Source organism: Lipotes vexillifer, unplaced genomic scaffold (genome assembly GCF_000442215.2).
Source record: "Lipotes vexillifer unplaced genomic scaffold, Lipotes_vexillifer_v1.1 scaffold1241, whole genome shotgun sequence".
NCBI classification, from domain to species: Eukaryota; Metazoa; Chordata; class Mammalia; order Artiodactyla; family Lipotidae; genus Lipotes; species Lipotes vexillifer.
The window spans coordinates 218,186-236,092 of NW_006786552.1; the positions used below are offsets into that span (position 1 = coordinate 218,186).

Sequence of the window (17,907 nt, forward strand, 5' to 3'; positions counted from 1 at the left end):
GTAAAACAAATATACCCCAAAAAAGGTGTTTAAAAAAAAAAAAAAAAAAATAACTATTTAGACTAAAAAAAAAAAAAAAAAAGTCTCTAAGGAGAACACCTACCAAACAGGTTTTCTGGGACTAGCATGGATTTAACATGACAGCACCTCATTACCTTGATCAATACAGTGTGAGGCTTACAGAATGCATCCAGCAACTCCCCACAGAAGCAGATCCCAGACAGTAAAACAGCGACTCCACAGCAGTGAGTTCTATCTCTGTCATTTCTATACGCAGTTATCTCAAGAGCTTATCTAGGGCTTCCCAGGTGGTACAGTGGTTAAGAATCCGTCTGCCAATGAAGGGGACACGGGTTTGGGCCCTGGTCTGGGAAGATCCCACATGCCGCGGAGCAACTAAGCCCATGCACCACAGCTACTGAGCCTGCACTCTAGAACCCGCGAGCCACAACTACTGAGCCTGTGTGCCTAGAGCGCGTGCTCCACAACAGGAGAAGCCACTGCAATGAGAAGCCCGTGCACAGCAACGAAGGGTAGCCCCCGCTAACCGCAACTAGAGAAAGCCCGCACATAGCAACGAACACTCAACACAGCCAAAAATAAATAAATTAATTTAAAAAAGAGCTTATCTAAAACTCTCAATATACTTAGGGAAAAAAGTATTTCTTCTAATTAAAACATACACAGACACACACAGACACACAGACACACACACACACACACACACCATGTATAACCATACAAGCTATGAAATCTCCCAAAATAAGGTTTCTAGGCATTTCACCACTGGGATGACCATCCCCAAAGGAAATGACAGTCAAAGACCACACCCTCACCTTTTGTGTCTTTGACAATATTCTTTTCAGCATAATGCTCAGATTTCCTCTTTCAAAGAGGAGAACTACCTATAACCTTCAGCAAAAATTTTGGGGTTCAAGCACTGTGCAAAAGACTGAAGTTAACAACAGATTGGGTCTCCTTCCTTGGTTCAGAGAAGGGAACTCCAGAAGGGGTGACCAACGCTCATCACCTCATTACGGAGGTATCAGCTTTACAGTGCTCCCCTGCTCCATTTCCAGGCTATTCCACTTGACTCTTTAGTCCCATTCTTGGGCTAATTAGTTCTTCTTTTCTGGCCTAGGAACCTACATCCACTCCTGTGTTCAGGTCAAAACATTACTCATATAAGGGTAGAGTTCAATCAGTAGTATGTCCATCTGTGGGGTTATTCCTCCCTCCCTAATACTTAATCCAATGTCTCTTCTCTTCCCCGCATAGCCAGCCTGGGAAGGATTTTTCACCTTCCTTACCTTGCTCATTTTCTCTTGCCTCATCTCTAGCTATGAAGCCTTTCCTGGTAACCCTGCCTTTCCTATAGAATCTTGCTAAGCTGCTCTCTTTTTATTTCTGACCAATTTCCAACTTTCTATATGATAAAATGGAATCACTTCACTCAGGACAGGAAAATTTATTAAGAAGTCTAACAACTCCTCCAATTAGGTTTCCCTACTCACTGTTGATGAGTGTGAATTCAGTTTCACCACCAATCAGCAAAAGTGGGGAAGCATTTCTTCACCAAAGCCCCATGCAGGATGTATGGTCTTGGCTTCTTCTCTCTTTTTCTCAGAAGATACCTGTTTCATTGAGATAGGTATTCTCTCCATAGAGCTGAGGCTAAGTGGAAAGTTGAGAAGAATCCTGGTTTTCTCTGTTAGCCTGGAGCTGATTTAAGGAAATTACCCCTGGCTGGGTTCATGGGCATCTCATGGCAGTTGTGTCTCTGGTATCTCCCTAGGAATTTACTTGCCCTCTCAGTCTCTCTTTACCGTGCTTCTTTTTTAAGGTCTTGAGGTTTTCACCAGTTTTGCCCAAAGCACTGCATTAGGCCCAGCTGAAGGGCCTTCTCCCTTACAGGCTCTATTCCAATGCCTTTACTCAGTTCCCTTTTCAGAGGCTCACAACATTTGTAACTTGCAAGTCAGTAGTTGGTTTAGAAAAATTTTTTTTGGCATGTCAATCATACATCAATAAAGGTTTTTTGTTTTTAAAGTCAATGATAAGTCCTATTGTCTTTAAGACACTTGTAATCCTCAACACCCCCAATTAACATTTTAACATATAATCCTCAGTCTATCCTCAGCAGTACTCTCCCAATTCGTAATCTGTTTTGAAGAAAAGGAAAAAAAATTGCCCTAATCGCAAAGCCTTCTCCCTAACCTCTTCATCAAGTGATCTGCAGTAAATGTCCAATCTTGACCATCACAGATAGCCCGCCAAAAATTCTTCATATAGTATTAAACATAAACATACCTAAAACTCAATTTATTTAATATGTTATGATAATTCATATACCAGCAAGACAAGCATAATATTAAACAAAAACAGTATAGTTTAATCCAAAAATAAGAGTAGATGGAATAGGGAGGGTGGGAGGGAGATGCAAGAGGGAGGGGATATGGGGATATATGTATATGTATAGCTGATCCACTTTGTTATACAGCAGCAACTAACACAACATTGTAAAGCAATTATACTCCAATAAAGATGTTAAGGAAAAAACAAACAAACAAAAACCCAAACAAACAAACTAAGAGTAGAAAAGCACTGATCTTTATCATAGGGTTTTAAGTATAACCCCCCACCCCCATGAGGGACTTCATTGTTATTGGAAGATTCCTTCCACCAGTGAAGTTTCTTTACAATAAACGTAGGGTCAAGGGTTCTTTCAGATACTTTTGGCTGGTGTCCCAGAACTTAATTCATGCTCCTGAGTCCAGGTTAAGGGTTTGGGAAAAACTGAAGGGCATCCGAATTAGTGACATTATAAGAAAGGATAGGGACCATCCATAATTTTTATTAAATTGACCAGCTCATTCAAGCTCTGTCTAGAAATGTCCCTCAGAAAAACTTAAGAGAAATTCTGTTACATCAGCTATTTAGCATCTACTGCCTGACTACAGTCAACTGAATCTTTCTGAATTTAGTCAAACTACTTTGAGTTTACAAACATAAAGCAAACTAAGTCGATTCAGCGAAATGGTTTGTCTATAGAGATACAGACAGAGATATAACCAAAGAATTAAGGATAAGAAAGATAAGATCTAGACTCTTCCTTCCATTTCCAGGGCTGCTAACTGACATAAATTGTGTTTATTTCCAGTATGAATTAACAGTGGACATGGTGAATACCTACACATATACATATAATTCCAGTCTGGTTATTCATTTAACAGTCCAGACCAGGCACAAATGAAAAATGTTTACCACCTTTTACGTTTCTTTATTTTCATATCTATTTATGCAGCCATTCATTCATTTCTACTAGACTTTTTATCCCATAGGGGTTAGGGATGGCTTACTTCAAGGATACATACTTAACATTTTTAATTTTGTTATCTTAAAACAGCATCTGTTTTATTATTATTTGCAGCACATTTCTATCATTGGACAGGGCTGATATTATAGCCTTTCCTTTAGAGCTAGTACCAATCTCTCCACAGTATTCTGCAACCATCATTTTACTTACGGAATGCAAAATATTATTAACCCTATGACTGACTTCTCTACTGTTCCTGTACCCTTTCGAGAAAGTATGTTCCTAAACACTTTGGCATGACCCAGGTGACTTTAAATGGCTCTACTGCCATCTCCACTGAACTTTGACTTTCCTGGTGATGCACCTTTGATAACAACCAGCTCTATAAATTAATAACCATAAAGGTCCTTTAACAACGCTGGAACCTGTTTAGTTGCTCTCCTCTAAGGAGCCAAGGGAAATATATTTCTATTTGTATCTGACTCTTGGGATTTTCCACTGTCTGTCAGTTTAAAGTCTATGGGAGGCTGACAGAGAAAATTAACAGCTGGCTAGAAAGAAGAAAAGTATTTTTATGACTAAAATCAGCCATGCTGGGGAGGAAAGGGCTGGCCAAACTCAATAGATTACAAAAGCAATCCTTTATCCAGAGTGGCTGTCCCAGGGTAACTCAAGTGTCTTGTAATCTAATCCCTGAAGATTTAAACACTCTCACTTACCTCCTAATCATTCACCTCCTTTGTTGGAAAAGCAAAAGAATCTGTATATTTTACAAAATTGATGGCAAGAAGCCCAGAAACTATGACATAAATGTACCACAGAGTAATATTTGAGCCTAGAGTAATAAATATTTTCTGTCACCTCTGGCATATATTTAATAGAGACAGCCTGTATCTAGTATGATAAGGGCAGTACAGTACTTAGAGCTATGGCTAATAATGTGCAACTGTGTGCCATGGAGAAGGAAGTGACTGCAAGAAAGTTGAAAAGGTTTAAATTAATTTGTTTGGGGGCACAAGGATCTACCTGCATAAATATACTCTTGTGGCTTGGGGTAACCTACATATTCCTATACTCCTATTACACAATTCACTCTAATGGCTGGAACAACCCCAACTCAGAAAAGGGCAGCATTGTTTAGGTGTTTGTTATCACAGCTGGCGTGAACTGATGACAGTGACAACAATTCACAGGCACGTGGCACTTACAAGGGTACTTATATTTTAATGTTCACCTCGCATCTTATTAAAATGGAGATTCTGATTCTGCTGTTCTTAGTTGGACCTGAGAGTCTGCATTTCTAACAAGTCTTGTGTAATGACAATGTTTCTCATCCACGCACCACACTTTTGAGTAGCAAGACCTTATAACATGACCAGCGTGGCATTTGAAAAGCAAGTGTCCAGCCCCAAGTTAGAACATTCATATCTTCACTCACATTCACCCAAGAATATTAACACTTGAGTTTCTTTCTCCGCTGACAATCACTTACCTTGTCAGTGAACCCTATAATCCTGAAGCAATGCTGAATTGCTTCAAACTGTCTTCTGTAAGACTCCTTGGAAGTTATGTCGTGCATCACCCTTCCAGTTTCATCAGCTATGTACCTACAGAGAGTATGACCAAACAGAATGAGCACTGAGTTGGAAATGGCACCCCAAATACCAGGGCATCATTGGGCTCCTTCTTTGCAAGGGCATTTCCTTACAGTGATAAAATAATGGTGCACATGCTGAGTAAAATGGTTGCAACTGAGTTTTTGAACTTTCTAGAAAATGCAAAGGGAGATGTAGTTCCTGCCATCTCATGTGGGCATTTCAGCTAAAGGGACTGAGTGTCCAGTGAGGAGAAAAGCACTATTTCCAGGTTTTGTCCATTGCTAATTGTATATTCATTAAAAATTAACAACTAAAACCCCCGACACTTACCTAGGAGGCTTTTCCTCAGGAAGTCTGAACTCAGAAAGTTTCTTTTGGTGATAAAGGCCAGCATAAATATAGTAAAATATGTGAAAATTTTTCTCTCCCCTGGAAAAAAAAAAAAGGAAAGGGACATTACTAACAATATATTCTGGGCTTCCCCACTCCAAGTAATTTATATAGTTTCCTTTCTGTGCAAAATATTATTCTGTAGCAAATTTGCATTTACAGGCAATTAAATATGCTACTTCCCAATTACAGAATAGCAATAGTGATAGGATTAGTATAGTAATTGCCACAATGTCACACTATTAAACACACTTATGTTTACTATATGCAGAAGGAGGTTTTAGAGAATGGAACATTTATAGGTAACAGCTCAGGTTACATATGTTTAGAGATCTTTCCAGAACAAATGACTACGCGTCTGTGCCACTCGTCTTCTGTTTGTAAGCCCATGTTGCTTCAGAGACAATGATGTCCAGCTTAGAGAGATCAGCCAAACTCCCTACTTTACTGAAGCCCAAGACAGGAAGCAGCTAGCCAGGTGTACAGCAAGTTAGGGAGGGGAATTGGTTGCATCAGAGAGGTGACTACTCTCTCAAACTTGTATTCTCTCAAATATGATTCAAAATGGCTTGCATCCGTCCCCTGGTCTCCTGCTACGCACCCTCTTTTAGGCCACCCTGGCCAGGGTTCTTTTGGATGGGTGTTGCTCTCAGTGTGGTCTGTGGATTGCTGTCAGCTATGATAAGACAAGGAACTAGAAAGTCTATGTCTAGACATTTTATAGTAAGTGATATTGCTATGACATCTAAGAGTATGATCATTTTTCTGATAATACCTTTCAATTACATTTTACGAAAGTATTGGTTCACAATAGATTATGAGCTACTATTGGGGTGGCCCAAAAGTTCATTTGGATTTTTCCGTAACATCTTAAGGAAAAACCCAAACAAATTTTTGGACCAACCCAATTTTTTTTTTTTTTTTTTTTTTTTTTTTTTTGCGGTACACGGGCCTCTCACTGCTGTGGCCTCTCCCGTTGTGGAGCACAGGCTCCTGACACGCAGGCTCAGCGGTCATGGCTCACGGGCCCAGCTGCTCCGCAGCATGTGGGATCTTCCCGGACCAGGGCACGAACCCGTGTCCCCTGCATCGGCAGGTGGACTCTCAACTACTGTGCCAACAGGGAAGCCCAACCCAATATTTTTTGAAAAAGCTAGTCTTTCATCAAAGATAGTTTGAAAAGCCCTGTTCTACATCCCTTTCTCTCCTTTGAAGGAGGTCATTCTCTCCTGTTGATGCCCCAGGATTTTCTCAAATCCTCACCTTGGCCAACGTAGCTCTGTGGAAGAAACCTGTCTTCCTTCTACTCCTTGTCCCTATCTGTGACAAGGGCCCCACTCTTTTCTTCAGCATCTCCTGGATATCCTAGTCTTCCTCTGGTTGTTCATCCTGTCCAAGCTCTTCTGATACATTCTTAGCTCTGCCCTGTGTTCTAGATGTCTCTACTTGCCATTTCTCACCCATTTGTTCACTCAACTAATAAGCTTATTGAGTGCCAAGCATGGCAGGCACTGCACTAGATGCCAGGGATACAGGACTCAAAGGATTCACGCCCTCTGGAGCTTCCCTCTAGTGATGGAGTCAGATGAATCAATGGGGAAACTGGTGATGCGGGCTTTGAAAGAAACAAACAAGAGACTGAGATGAACAACGCTGGGGGGCGAGGGCCACTTGCGTCAAGTCAAAGGAAGGACTCTGGAAGGAAATAACACTAAAATCAAACTGTGAAGCATGAGAAGGGACTAGGAGGAGCTACAGAGAGAAGGGGGAGAGCATCCCCAAGAGAGGGAGCAGCGTATATGAAAAGGCTCTGAGCATGATATCCATGTAGAACAAAAGAAGGCTGGTGAGAAGCGGGTGGGCAGGTGGGCAGGGTCAGCCCACACAAGGCCTTGTCAGGCCATAATGAGGATTTTGTTGATTATGCAATTAGAATTCTTTGAAGTGTCTTAAACTGTAAGTGTGTGACTAGGCTGTAAGAAGTTAAGATGGATGCAAGGAGACCAATTAGGAGGATCTGGTGACACAGTGAGTGACTGGGACAGGGTAATGGCAGGGATGATGCAGAACAAGGGTAAGCTTAAAGATATGTTTTGGAAAAACAACTAAGACTGTCCAGATAGAATGAATGAGAGTGGTAAGGGAAAGGGACCTGGAGGCTGCTTCCCAGTTTTCTACCTTGAGTATCTGGTGATGGTGGCACCATTCACTGAGACGGGAAGGCCTTTACAGGGCCTCATGAACTGGTATGCCCCGCATGAATGCCAGTTGTTCTTCCGCCTCTGGTAGAAGTGCAGGCATTGGCTGACCCATCGTGGTCCTACCTTCCTATAGATTTTTGCAGATACTTCTAGCGCTCAATTCTTCCAAGCTTTGCCTACCGACATCCATCTGGTTGCAGTAACAAACATCCCAAGATCTTAGTGGTTTAGCTCAATAAAGTCTTACTTCTTGCTCAGAGTACTTGTCTACTGAGGGTCACGGTGCAGGGGGTGGGGGGGTTGCTCATCAGAGTCACTGGGCCCGAGCTGGTGGAGCAGCCACCATCTTGCACTTTGCCAGCACTCTGGAGGGTCTTTCCAGTAAACGCGCATTTGCCAGAACTAGTCCTATGACCATATCCAGCCACAGGGTTCCAAGAAGGAGAATCCTACTATGTGCTGGAGGAGGACAGGACCAGAAAGGTCAGACAAACAGAACTTGCACAGGTCCCATCTTCTCCTCATCCAATGTCTTCAGTCTATTTTATCCATTAGTGCTAAATGGATATATGACAGCATTAGTGCTATCATATTAGTGCTAAATTTAATAATAATAATGTTATGGTTTATTAGGTACCAATTATGTTTCAGATTCTATATTTGGTAAAAATCACATATCATCTCATTTAATTCTCATAACAGCCCTGTGAGGTTGGCTTTATCATGCCTCTTTTGCATATGAGGAAAGTAAGGTATAAGGATAGTTATATTAGTAAGTGACATAGCTGTGACTGGAACCCTCCTCACATTTTCCTTATAAAAGACCACTTTACATTTGAACACAGAAAACTATAATTTCCATTCTCTCAGAGGTAGCTCCCCAAACTTTAAAATCACCCTAATTTGGGAAGAAAGAAGTGGGGACCTCATAAAAATTAATCGAGACACCACACGGAAGCTAAAATGACTGACTCTAGCCTTCGGTACATTTGTTTAATTTTCATGTCAGTCCCTATTTTGTGAGGAAACTGCAGGTATATGATAAAAAGAAGATGCTGGGGCTCTGAACCTAAAACAAGTCCTGTGGGTTCTACCTGCACAGTATCTCTCAGATGCATCAGCTCCCCTGCATCCCCATCTCCACCGCTACCACCTCAGCGCAGGCGAACGTTCCCGCTCACATGGACTTGAAACCAGCCTCCTAGTGGTCTCAGTGTCGTAACTGTACTTCTCGCATCTCCTCCAATCCATTTGCCCCACTGAAGCCAGAGCCATTATTTCATTATATCAAAATGCAAGTTGGTTTTCGAGACTCCCCTTCTTGAAAATGTCAAATGGCTTCCTATTATTGCCTTTAGAATCAGGTTCCTCAGCCTGGTTCCAAAGCCCTGCATGACTTGGCCTCAGCCTTGTCTTTGCTCTTCTCTCCCTCCTCCCCACTCCTGTCCCCATCTCACCTCGTTGGCTCACTCTTAGTGATCCTCAGATTCAACGTCTCTTACACAGGGAGCCCTCTCTGCCTGGACTAGGTTATTGCCCTTTCTCCTGTTTTACTTTCACAGCACCTTACTTTGCTTCCTGGTACTTATCACACTTGGTCTGCATTTATGGTTTTTTGTGCTTAATGCCTGCGATTCCCCTGCCACCCCGTCACCCCGACCCTGGCCGCCCACCCGTCTTCCATCCCCTATCCACTCCAAGCCCCATGAACACTGGGACCTTGTCTATTTTGTTCACTCTTGCTACTCCAACAGAGAGCACAGCACTGGCACACAGCGGGAATTCAACAGATAATTACTGATTAATGCATGAAGGGAGCCATGCCCCTGAGGAAGTCTGGTGTCCTGCAACAGTAATAACAGTGGCTAACTCTCTGATCACATATACCAACCCACGTACTTTTTAAAGTCATTTTACATAAACAAACTCACTGATCTTCACAATAAACCCATGAGGTAGGCTCTAGTAGCATCTCCATTTCACAGAGGAGGCACAAAGAGGATAGGGGACATACCCAGGGTCACATAGTCAAGGTCAGAGCCAGCACTTGAACCAGGGGCAGTCCATGCTATTGGACTATTGCTATACTGCTCTTCTTAAAACAAAAGTTTTTTTCCTCTCTCAATCTAGGGAAAAAATGAACATGTGGAATATTCTCAGTGCTTTTTTTTGGATAGACAAGCTCAATTTTAAGGGACCTAATGATTTTTAAAAGTAACTGCATATTGTTAAATTCTACCTGGTATAACAAACTCAGGAGGAACGGGCATACCTATCCCAGTGTAATCCCACCCAGCCCTTTCTCCTCTGCTTGTAAACATCTTTTAGGTTAGAAGTCACCACTTACCCTCTGCTTAAATAATTCCTTGCTCTTGGGGAGGCTGGGGGTGGGGATGGGGGGCAAGGATGCTAAGAACAAGGGTGAATGGAGCCATGAAAATTCCCAAAGCCGCCCAGTCTATATTGCAGCGCAAAGCCAGAGCAAGAAAATAGTGCACCTACGCTGCCTGTTTTATAACTCTGGATTTTTCAAGGAGATATTCAGAGATTCTTGCCCCCATCACAGCTCCAGTTGGTGTAAACATCATTTCCAGATATTTTCCAAAACGGCTGGAATTGTCATTGATGGCAGTGCATGCATTTCCAAAGGCTTCCACCAGAGAGTTGACTTGCAGAATTTTCTCTCTCAAGGTCTGATTATTTGCCTGTGCCAAACAAGAACAGTCAGGAGAAGCATCCAGAAACATTACTCCAATAGAGCTGCCACGCAAGGTCCATCCACACCACCCAGCCCACAGATTTCACATTTATCCTCTGGGGGAAAAACTCCATTTGGGGAAATTAGCATCAATCATCAGCATTGTTTTCTCAGATGAGCATTTCCCCAGATGTATAAGCATCAGATGAGGCTAGATTAGGTCATTAGTTTTTACAACCAACTACACTTCTCTTAAAATCCTTGACAGATAAAATGCCTGAAGAGCTTAGAAAAAAATTTTTTTTTTTTTGCGGTACGCGGGCCTCTCACTGTTGTGGCCTCTCCTGTTGCAGAGCACAGGCTCTGGACGCACAGGCTCAGCAGCCATGGCTCACGGGCCCAGCCACTCCACGGCATGTGGGAATCTCCCGGACTGGGGCACGAACCTGTGTCCCCTGCATCGGCAGGCGGACTCTCAACCACTGTGCCACCAGGGAAGCTCAGAAAGAATTTTAAATAGAGAGATACCATCACTTTTCTCAGTTATTCACTATAATATTCAATAAACCTCATCTGTAAAAAATACTCTTAAATTTGTTCTTTTTTTTTTTTTTTTGCGGTACGCGGGCCTCTCACTGTTGTGGCCTCTCCCGTTGCGGAGCACAGGCTCCGGACACGCAGGCTCAGCGGCCATGGCTCACGGACCCAGCCGCTCCGCGGCATGTGGGATCTTCCCGGACTGGGGCACAAACCCGTGTCCCCTGCATCGGCAGGCGAACTCTCAACCACTGCGCCACCAGGGAAGCCCTTTAAATTTGTTCTTAGTCTCATAATACACTAATTCTGAGTATAAGCAACTGCTAGGGTATCTTTAAATCTAACCCTTTGATGTCCATTTCCCCACGCTGAGAATTTCCATTTCCCTCAACTTTTGCTCAGAGAGCTCTATTTCCGACCCTTTAATCACCTTAGTGGCGCTCCCTGCTCCTGCTCCTAATGTTTAACCACTTTTACTACTTAATGGCTGAATGTTTGTACTGCATTGAAAACATGAAAAACTAATTGCCGATAATCTAGTAAATTGGTGCTGGCATTATTTTCTTCACTATGTGAAAGGTGGAGGACATGCTGACATCTTAAGAGGCCTAGCGATCAGGAGATGAACCTAACAAAGATGGAATGTTTCTATGTAACCCCTAATAAAAACCAGTATTTCCATCATTTAGAAAATACGCAGTCCTCTAACCACGATACAGAAAGCAAGTCGTCAATACCTTTCCCAAGAAAGTCAAATGCTGAACTATCAGGTGGGCACTTTCCGTCTTCCCAGAGCCACTTTCTCCACTGATGACAATGCACTAACACAGAAAATGAAGTGTTGGTGAAGAATTCAAAGCACAGTAAACACCCTGTATGTTCAGCTATGGTTTTCATATAACATCTACCACTGTATACCTTAAATCTTCACTGAGCAATATATCTTAGGAATCTTTCCATTTCAGTACACCAAGAGCTTCCTCAACCTTTTCAGTAGTTTGTCACTCCCTTATATAGATGTACCATAGTCTATTTAACCCGTCCCATATTGATGGATACTTGAGATTTTCCCGATGTCATTACAAACAATACTGCAATGAATAACCTGATACGTAGGTCATTATATTTATATGCAGGTTCATTTGTAGAATAAATTCCCAGAAATGGGGTTTTGGACCAAAAGGTAAACACATTTATAAGTTTGATAGATAATACCAAATTGCTTTCCTAAGGACTGTATCAGTATATGCAAGTGTCTGTTCTCCTGCACCCTCACCAAATGGCTATGTTGGATTTTTGCCAGTCTGATAGGCAAAACATTATACCTTGGTACAGTTTTAATTTGCACTTCTTTTATTATGAGTGAGATTGGGCATCCTTTCGTAAGTTTAAGGTCATTCATATTTTCCTTTTTTTGTGACCAGTCCATATTTTGCCTTTTTTAAAATATATATTATTGGTCTTTTACCATTTGTTTCTAGGAGCTCTTTATGTATATATAAAGGAGATTAGGGGGTGTGGTATAATAAAAAAACATATATGTCGTCTTTGTCTCTGGTTCCTGGCACTGAGCTCCTAAAACCCTTGGAATGTCCTGAATGACGGGAGTGATGAGAGCATCCTTTGTTATTCACAAACAAGTCCCTTTCAACCAACCCTAACTGCTCACCAAGTGGTTCAAGGTGGAGCCCAAGACAGCTTCAGGATGGGGGCTGGTTACTTAAAAGACCAAACACATGATTTAGAGGGTGGGAAATTTCACCCCCGCCACCCCAACTTCTGGGGAGGAGAGAAGGGCCAGAGATTGACTGAGTCATAAAAACTCTTGAACAAGATGCTGAGAGCTTCCGGTGTGAATATGTCACAGGCCTGGGAGGATAACGCGTGGAAGCTTTACACCACTTTCCTCCCTGTATCTTGTCCTATGCATCTCTTCCATTTGTCTGCTCCTGAGTTGTAACCTTTATAAAAACCCAGTAAACCTAAGTAAAGTGTTTTCCTGAGTTCTGTGAGTCGTTCTAGTGAATTATCAAACCTGTGGGGGGCTGTGGGAATCCCGGAATTTGGAGTCAGCCAGGAGGAAGTGTAGGTAGCCTGGGTATCCCATTCACAGCTGTTGTCTGAAGTAGGGGCAGTCTGGGGACTGAGCCCTGAACCTGTGAGGTCTGTGCTAAATATGGATAGTTCATATCAGAATTGAATGGAACTGAATTGTTAGACAGCCAGTTGGTGTCAGGGAATTGGAGAACTGGCTGGTGATGGTAAAGACACACATTTAGTGTCAGAGAAAAAGATAACACAGTGGGGTAACTTTTTAACTTGAGAAACACATATATCACTCTTCATTTCCTTCCTTTCTATGAATTCTATGGACATTCCACAAGCCTCTGGGAAAGGTGAGAATGTGGAGAAGCCAAGTTTCTAAGACATAGTGAATCCAGGTACTCCATTTCGTAACTGGCACTATTGTACTTTCAATCAGCTCCTCAGCAAATCCAAAGCTGGGACTTCACAGGTCTCAGGAAATATACACATTGTGCTTCTCTCATAAAATTTTCCCACCACATTAGATTGTTTCTATTTCAAACAGAATAAAGACAGAAGGGAAAACACACATATTGAAAGTAAAGGAAGGGCCAAAGGTTGGATATGCCACCACTGTGAATCAGAGGTCCAGAAAGTTAAAACGTATGGGTGAGCTTTGTGTTTAACTAGCACTCAGTTTAAGATTTGTTCAGTCTTTACCCAATTCATCACAATTTCTCAGCAGCTAAACAGTGTGGTGCAGAAGCACTATCAACCTGTGTGCAGTATTTCATACAAAAAGGACTAGACCATGAAATTCCTGAGACCTTCATTGGAAAGAACTTCATGTCTGTCATTCTCCATCCCATTTTTATGACAGTCATTGCCATGTCATCAGGTTTGTGTTAGCTCTATGTTCTTATATTCATATTAGAATTATCCTTATTATATTTTACCAGGGGAAATGAGTGCCCTTGATAAGGACGTTTCACATTTCTTGAAAAGGGTTTTCACATTTTCCTGCTACTCTGGCTTTATCACTGTTCCTGTTCCACTGAGCTACTATTTTACTGCCTATTTCCTTGAGTCAGCACCAGCAACCAGAATGGAAAGTTTTTAGGAAGACTTAAGAGCTGCAGAGGAGGACAGAACACATCCTACTGTGGGACTTGGTGGGGAAGGGCAGTAAGTTCTTACCTGGTCTTTGTTGAAAGTAACCATGCATTGGTAAGCAGCATCTGCTGATGCAAATATGTGGGGGGGATTTGAGGCACGTTTCACTCCATGATAAAGTCTGGAAAACTGAAAAACATTAACTTAAAGAACTCTTCTAATGTCCCAGTACCTTTTGCCCACAAAACCAAGGTTTCGTCACTTATTAGGGGAATTGTGGCATCAGGGAGGCTGTAGAGATGAGGCTCTGGAGGCTATAGAGCTGACTTCAAATCCCAATTCTTCACTTACTGGCTTCCTAAGCTTGTGGAAGGGCATTAACTTCACTATGCTAAGTGTCCTCATCTGCCAAATAGGCTTAATAATATTATCTGTCACACAGGTTTGTGAGAGATAAACAAGGTAAAGTGTTTTCCTGAGTTCTGTGAGTCGTTCTAGTGAATTATCAAACCTGTGGGGGGCTGTGGGAATCCCGGAATTTGGAGTCAGCCAGGTCACACAGGTTTGTGAGAGATAAACAAGGTGCCTGGTATATGGTAAGCACTAAATAAATGTTAGCTGTTTTGTTACATAATAACTTAAAAAGTTACCCCCAAAATGTAACAATTCCATCAGTGTTGCATTATTATCTTCAGTTTGGGGTATGTACACCCCTAGGATGACATAATTTTATTCTCATTTTTTCTCCCTTTTCATTTTCCCTTGAGATTTCACATTTCCTATTAAGGAGCAATATGCTCATAAAGGATCCCTTACCTGTGGAGAGTATATGTTTAGATTCTGGAAGGGGTTTAAGGCAATTAAGATGTCTCCAACATATGTATAAATCAGTAAGTCCACATAACGCTTCTGCAACTGATGAATAATTGTATCCTAAGAAGAGGATAAATAGTACTGAGAGTAAACACTATTTCCAGTCAAGGGAGAGATCCTAAAAATAACAACAAATGTATTCTTACGAGAATATTTTTCTCTAAAACATTAAAATAGTCCATTTAAGTCATACCTTATTGATTAGGATCCTAATCATTAGGACCCTAATGATCCTAAATGCAGATATTTGCCTTGAAAAAAGAAAAAATTAGGAATATGCTAAAAGAATTCAGCCCACTTAGGACTTGCTAAGAGACTCTGACATATGCAACAAAGATTTTGTTTGTTATTATGAAAAACATGTCTCACCCAACCAAAATGTTCTATTTAGAATTTGATTTAATAGGTCATTACTATTAATAAAGTACAGACAAATTGTAACTTCATTTCTCAAAGCATTACACTTAAAATTTATGTGGTGGGAATGCAGAATTGAACACTTTTATATCACACTTTAGTGATTCATGCATTGCAGTTAAGGGTCCCCAGAGTTAGAATCAGCAGAAGCAGCTCCAGTGCAATTAACAGCTCTATTAAACATGCATATTTTAAATGGGGATTATCACAGTTTCCAAATTTAGAATTCAAGCTATATTAGCTTCACTATTTCCCTAAATGAAGCTCCTCTTTATGAAGAACAAACAACTATCTTAATTTAAGGGTTAAGTTGCACTTTTCTATAAACAGAAAATAATTTCAGCGGATCTAATACATCATTTAAGCCTACAATATAAAGACCTTTACGGGAAAAATCCAAATCCTTTTCTCGTCCTCATTCAGGACATTTGGGGGACTATAAATGCACACAACACCGGATCATAGTCACAGCAACCAAATGTTCCTGAGCTTCACCCCAAGGCTATACAAACAATTAAAGTTTCAAATGACCTTAGGAGAATATGATCTACAACAGAAAGGTCACACCACTCATGTGAAACAAATGTCATTGGTGAAAATTGTCTATTAAATATTTAGTACCTCATCCAGAACCTCGAGATTGACCAAATCATCCTCAGGGCAGTATTCTTCAGCATCTTCCACATGGTAGGGTCTTCTGGTATGCATCCTTTCATGCCTAGAAAATATAGCAAAAAGTAGGCAACAAGAACAACTCAGCCACAGTCTTACCACACAACGTGTTCAGAGACTTCAGAGAAGGGACAGGAAGAGCAAGTCCAGTCCAGGTCCCCAGCTCTCTCCCCATCACTTCAGGGCCCCCTGGGGAGAAGGGGAGCTCCAGAGCTCAAGCCTTCCACTGCCATGAGGAGCACAGCCAAGTGGGCCCATCTAACACTTCTATCTGCTTTTGTTACGTGCCAACCACAGCACTTCCTTGCATTGTTTTCTGTTCAGTGTCAGGCATGTAATTCTCACTAGGGTACTTCCCTTGAGGTCCCCTCCTGCTGTCCACCAGCACCACCCCACACTTCTTGAGAAATTTTTGAAACTACAGAAAACCTCAGAGAATAATATAGCAGATACCAACGAATTGATAAATGCTTACATTTTATCTTGTTTATTTTAAATCCCTTTGGGACCCATGTTCCATCCCACTTCCCTTTCCTGAGTGACCACTATTTCGTGGGTATCCTTCCAATTTAAAAATATTGGTCATACACATATATGTACCCATAATACACAGATTTGGTATGTTAAATTATAAAAATGATATCATACTGGTGGTTTCATTTTGCAAATTTACTTTTTTTCCATTCAACATCATGATTCCCCACCCTCCCCTTCTCCCATCTCTCTCTCTCTCTTTCTATATATATATATATATATATATATATATATATGGACCTGTGATGATACTGGGCATAAAAGGTGACAGGGATAGACACACACACATACATACACAGAGAGAAAGACAGGGAACGAGGGAGAGAGAGAGAGAATGAGAGTGAGGGAGCAAGTGACTGTCACTTTAATCACTGGGTAATATTACATCATATAAATATGTACCAATTTCTTTATTGGTCTTGATCAACATTTAGGCTGATTCCAACTTTTTGCTACCAAAAATAAAGCAGCACTCAGTATCTTTACGTGCATCTCCTTGTGTACATATATGAGATTTTCTCTTGGGAGTGTACTCACCAGGCATTTAAAAAACTTCCTGCCTATTAAATTAAAAGTTACTTCCTAATCCCTATTACTGATAGATTTGATAGATTTGAAGGAGTATTTTAAGCATGGTATTAGTCATCTCCAGTGCTAGAACCAATTTTGCTGCTAATTCATATAAAAGTCCAAAGTAGATGAAACTTAATTTTACTTAATAAAGTCAAATGTATAACCTAAGCATTTAAAAATTATTATTAGACAGAACAGTTTATTCATCTGTATTCTAACATATTAGTGATGTCAAAGAAAAATCATATCTGTTTGAAAAACAACTTTTCTTAAAAACTCAGAGCTGCTTCTATCTAGCCACTTTGCCAAATAAAACAGCAGGAGGGTACACATTTCTGGTCAAATCCTCTTCACATAAAACCCAAGCATTTTTTTCCTTTGAAGTTCACCATAAAACAAAATATTGCAACATATTTTTAATAAATTAAATTCTCATCATATTAAATTCAGCTAGTTTATCTCCTTCCTAAATTTATATCTTGCAATTGTATGAAACAGTCTATGTTAGAGTTTATTTCAAGCATCTTTTGACAAAGAAAGTCAGGAATTTTTAAAAACTCCACGGCGCTGGTTCGGGTCAAGATGAAGTAAGTACTCTCCATTCTGTCTCTCCATTGAACGCAACTAAGGACCTTGGACAGAATGCATGGTACTCTGAGAAGTATATGGTAACAGGCTGACCGGGGGAATCAGAATTCAAAATATCACTGAGTCAAAGGTGAGTTTCCTGAGATTTTTTTTTTCTTCCAGTAACTCCTAACCTGGACTTGAAGTCAGCCTGAACTGCATATAGGGATGTCAAGCTGCACGCCGGATGACATTTTTACAGCCAACTAAAAGTGGAAGCATTGACAAACCTCACTTGCAATATCACAAATAAACTCTAGTAGAAAGTCGTGACTATAACTGTGAGCATGTGCAAGGCAATACCACCAGGATCGAAACTGTTATCTTCTGAAC

The 17,907-nt window shown here is 41.1% G+C and overlaps 1 protein-coding gene across 1 annotated transcript in view; it reads right to left on the minus strand.

Moving 5' to 3' along the window:
- The window catches only part of MYO3B (myosin IIIB), a 428,901-nt gene that overhangs the window by 216,655 nt on the left and 194,339 nt on the right, over positions 1-17,907 (minus strand). The window contains exons 10-16 of the mRNA XM_007459030.1: positions 15,790-15,886; positions 14,695-14,811; positions 13,963-14,067; positions 11,478-11,561; positions 10,008-10,210; positions 5,245-5,343; positions 4,809-4,923 (exon numbers count right to left, since the gene is read on the minus strand). Coding sequence (XP_007459092.1) covers positions 4,809-4,923; positions 5,245-5,343; positions 10,008-10,210; positions 11,478-11,561; positions 13,963-14,067; positions 14,695-14,811; positions 15,790-15,886 — 820 coding nt within the window. The remainder of the gene's footprint in view (positions 1-4,808; positions 4,924-5,244; positions 5,344-10,007; positions 10,211-11,477; positions 11,562-13,962; positions 14,068-14,694; positions 14,812-15,789; positions 15,887-17,907) is intronic.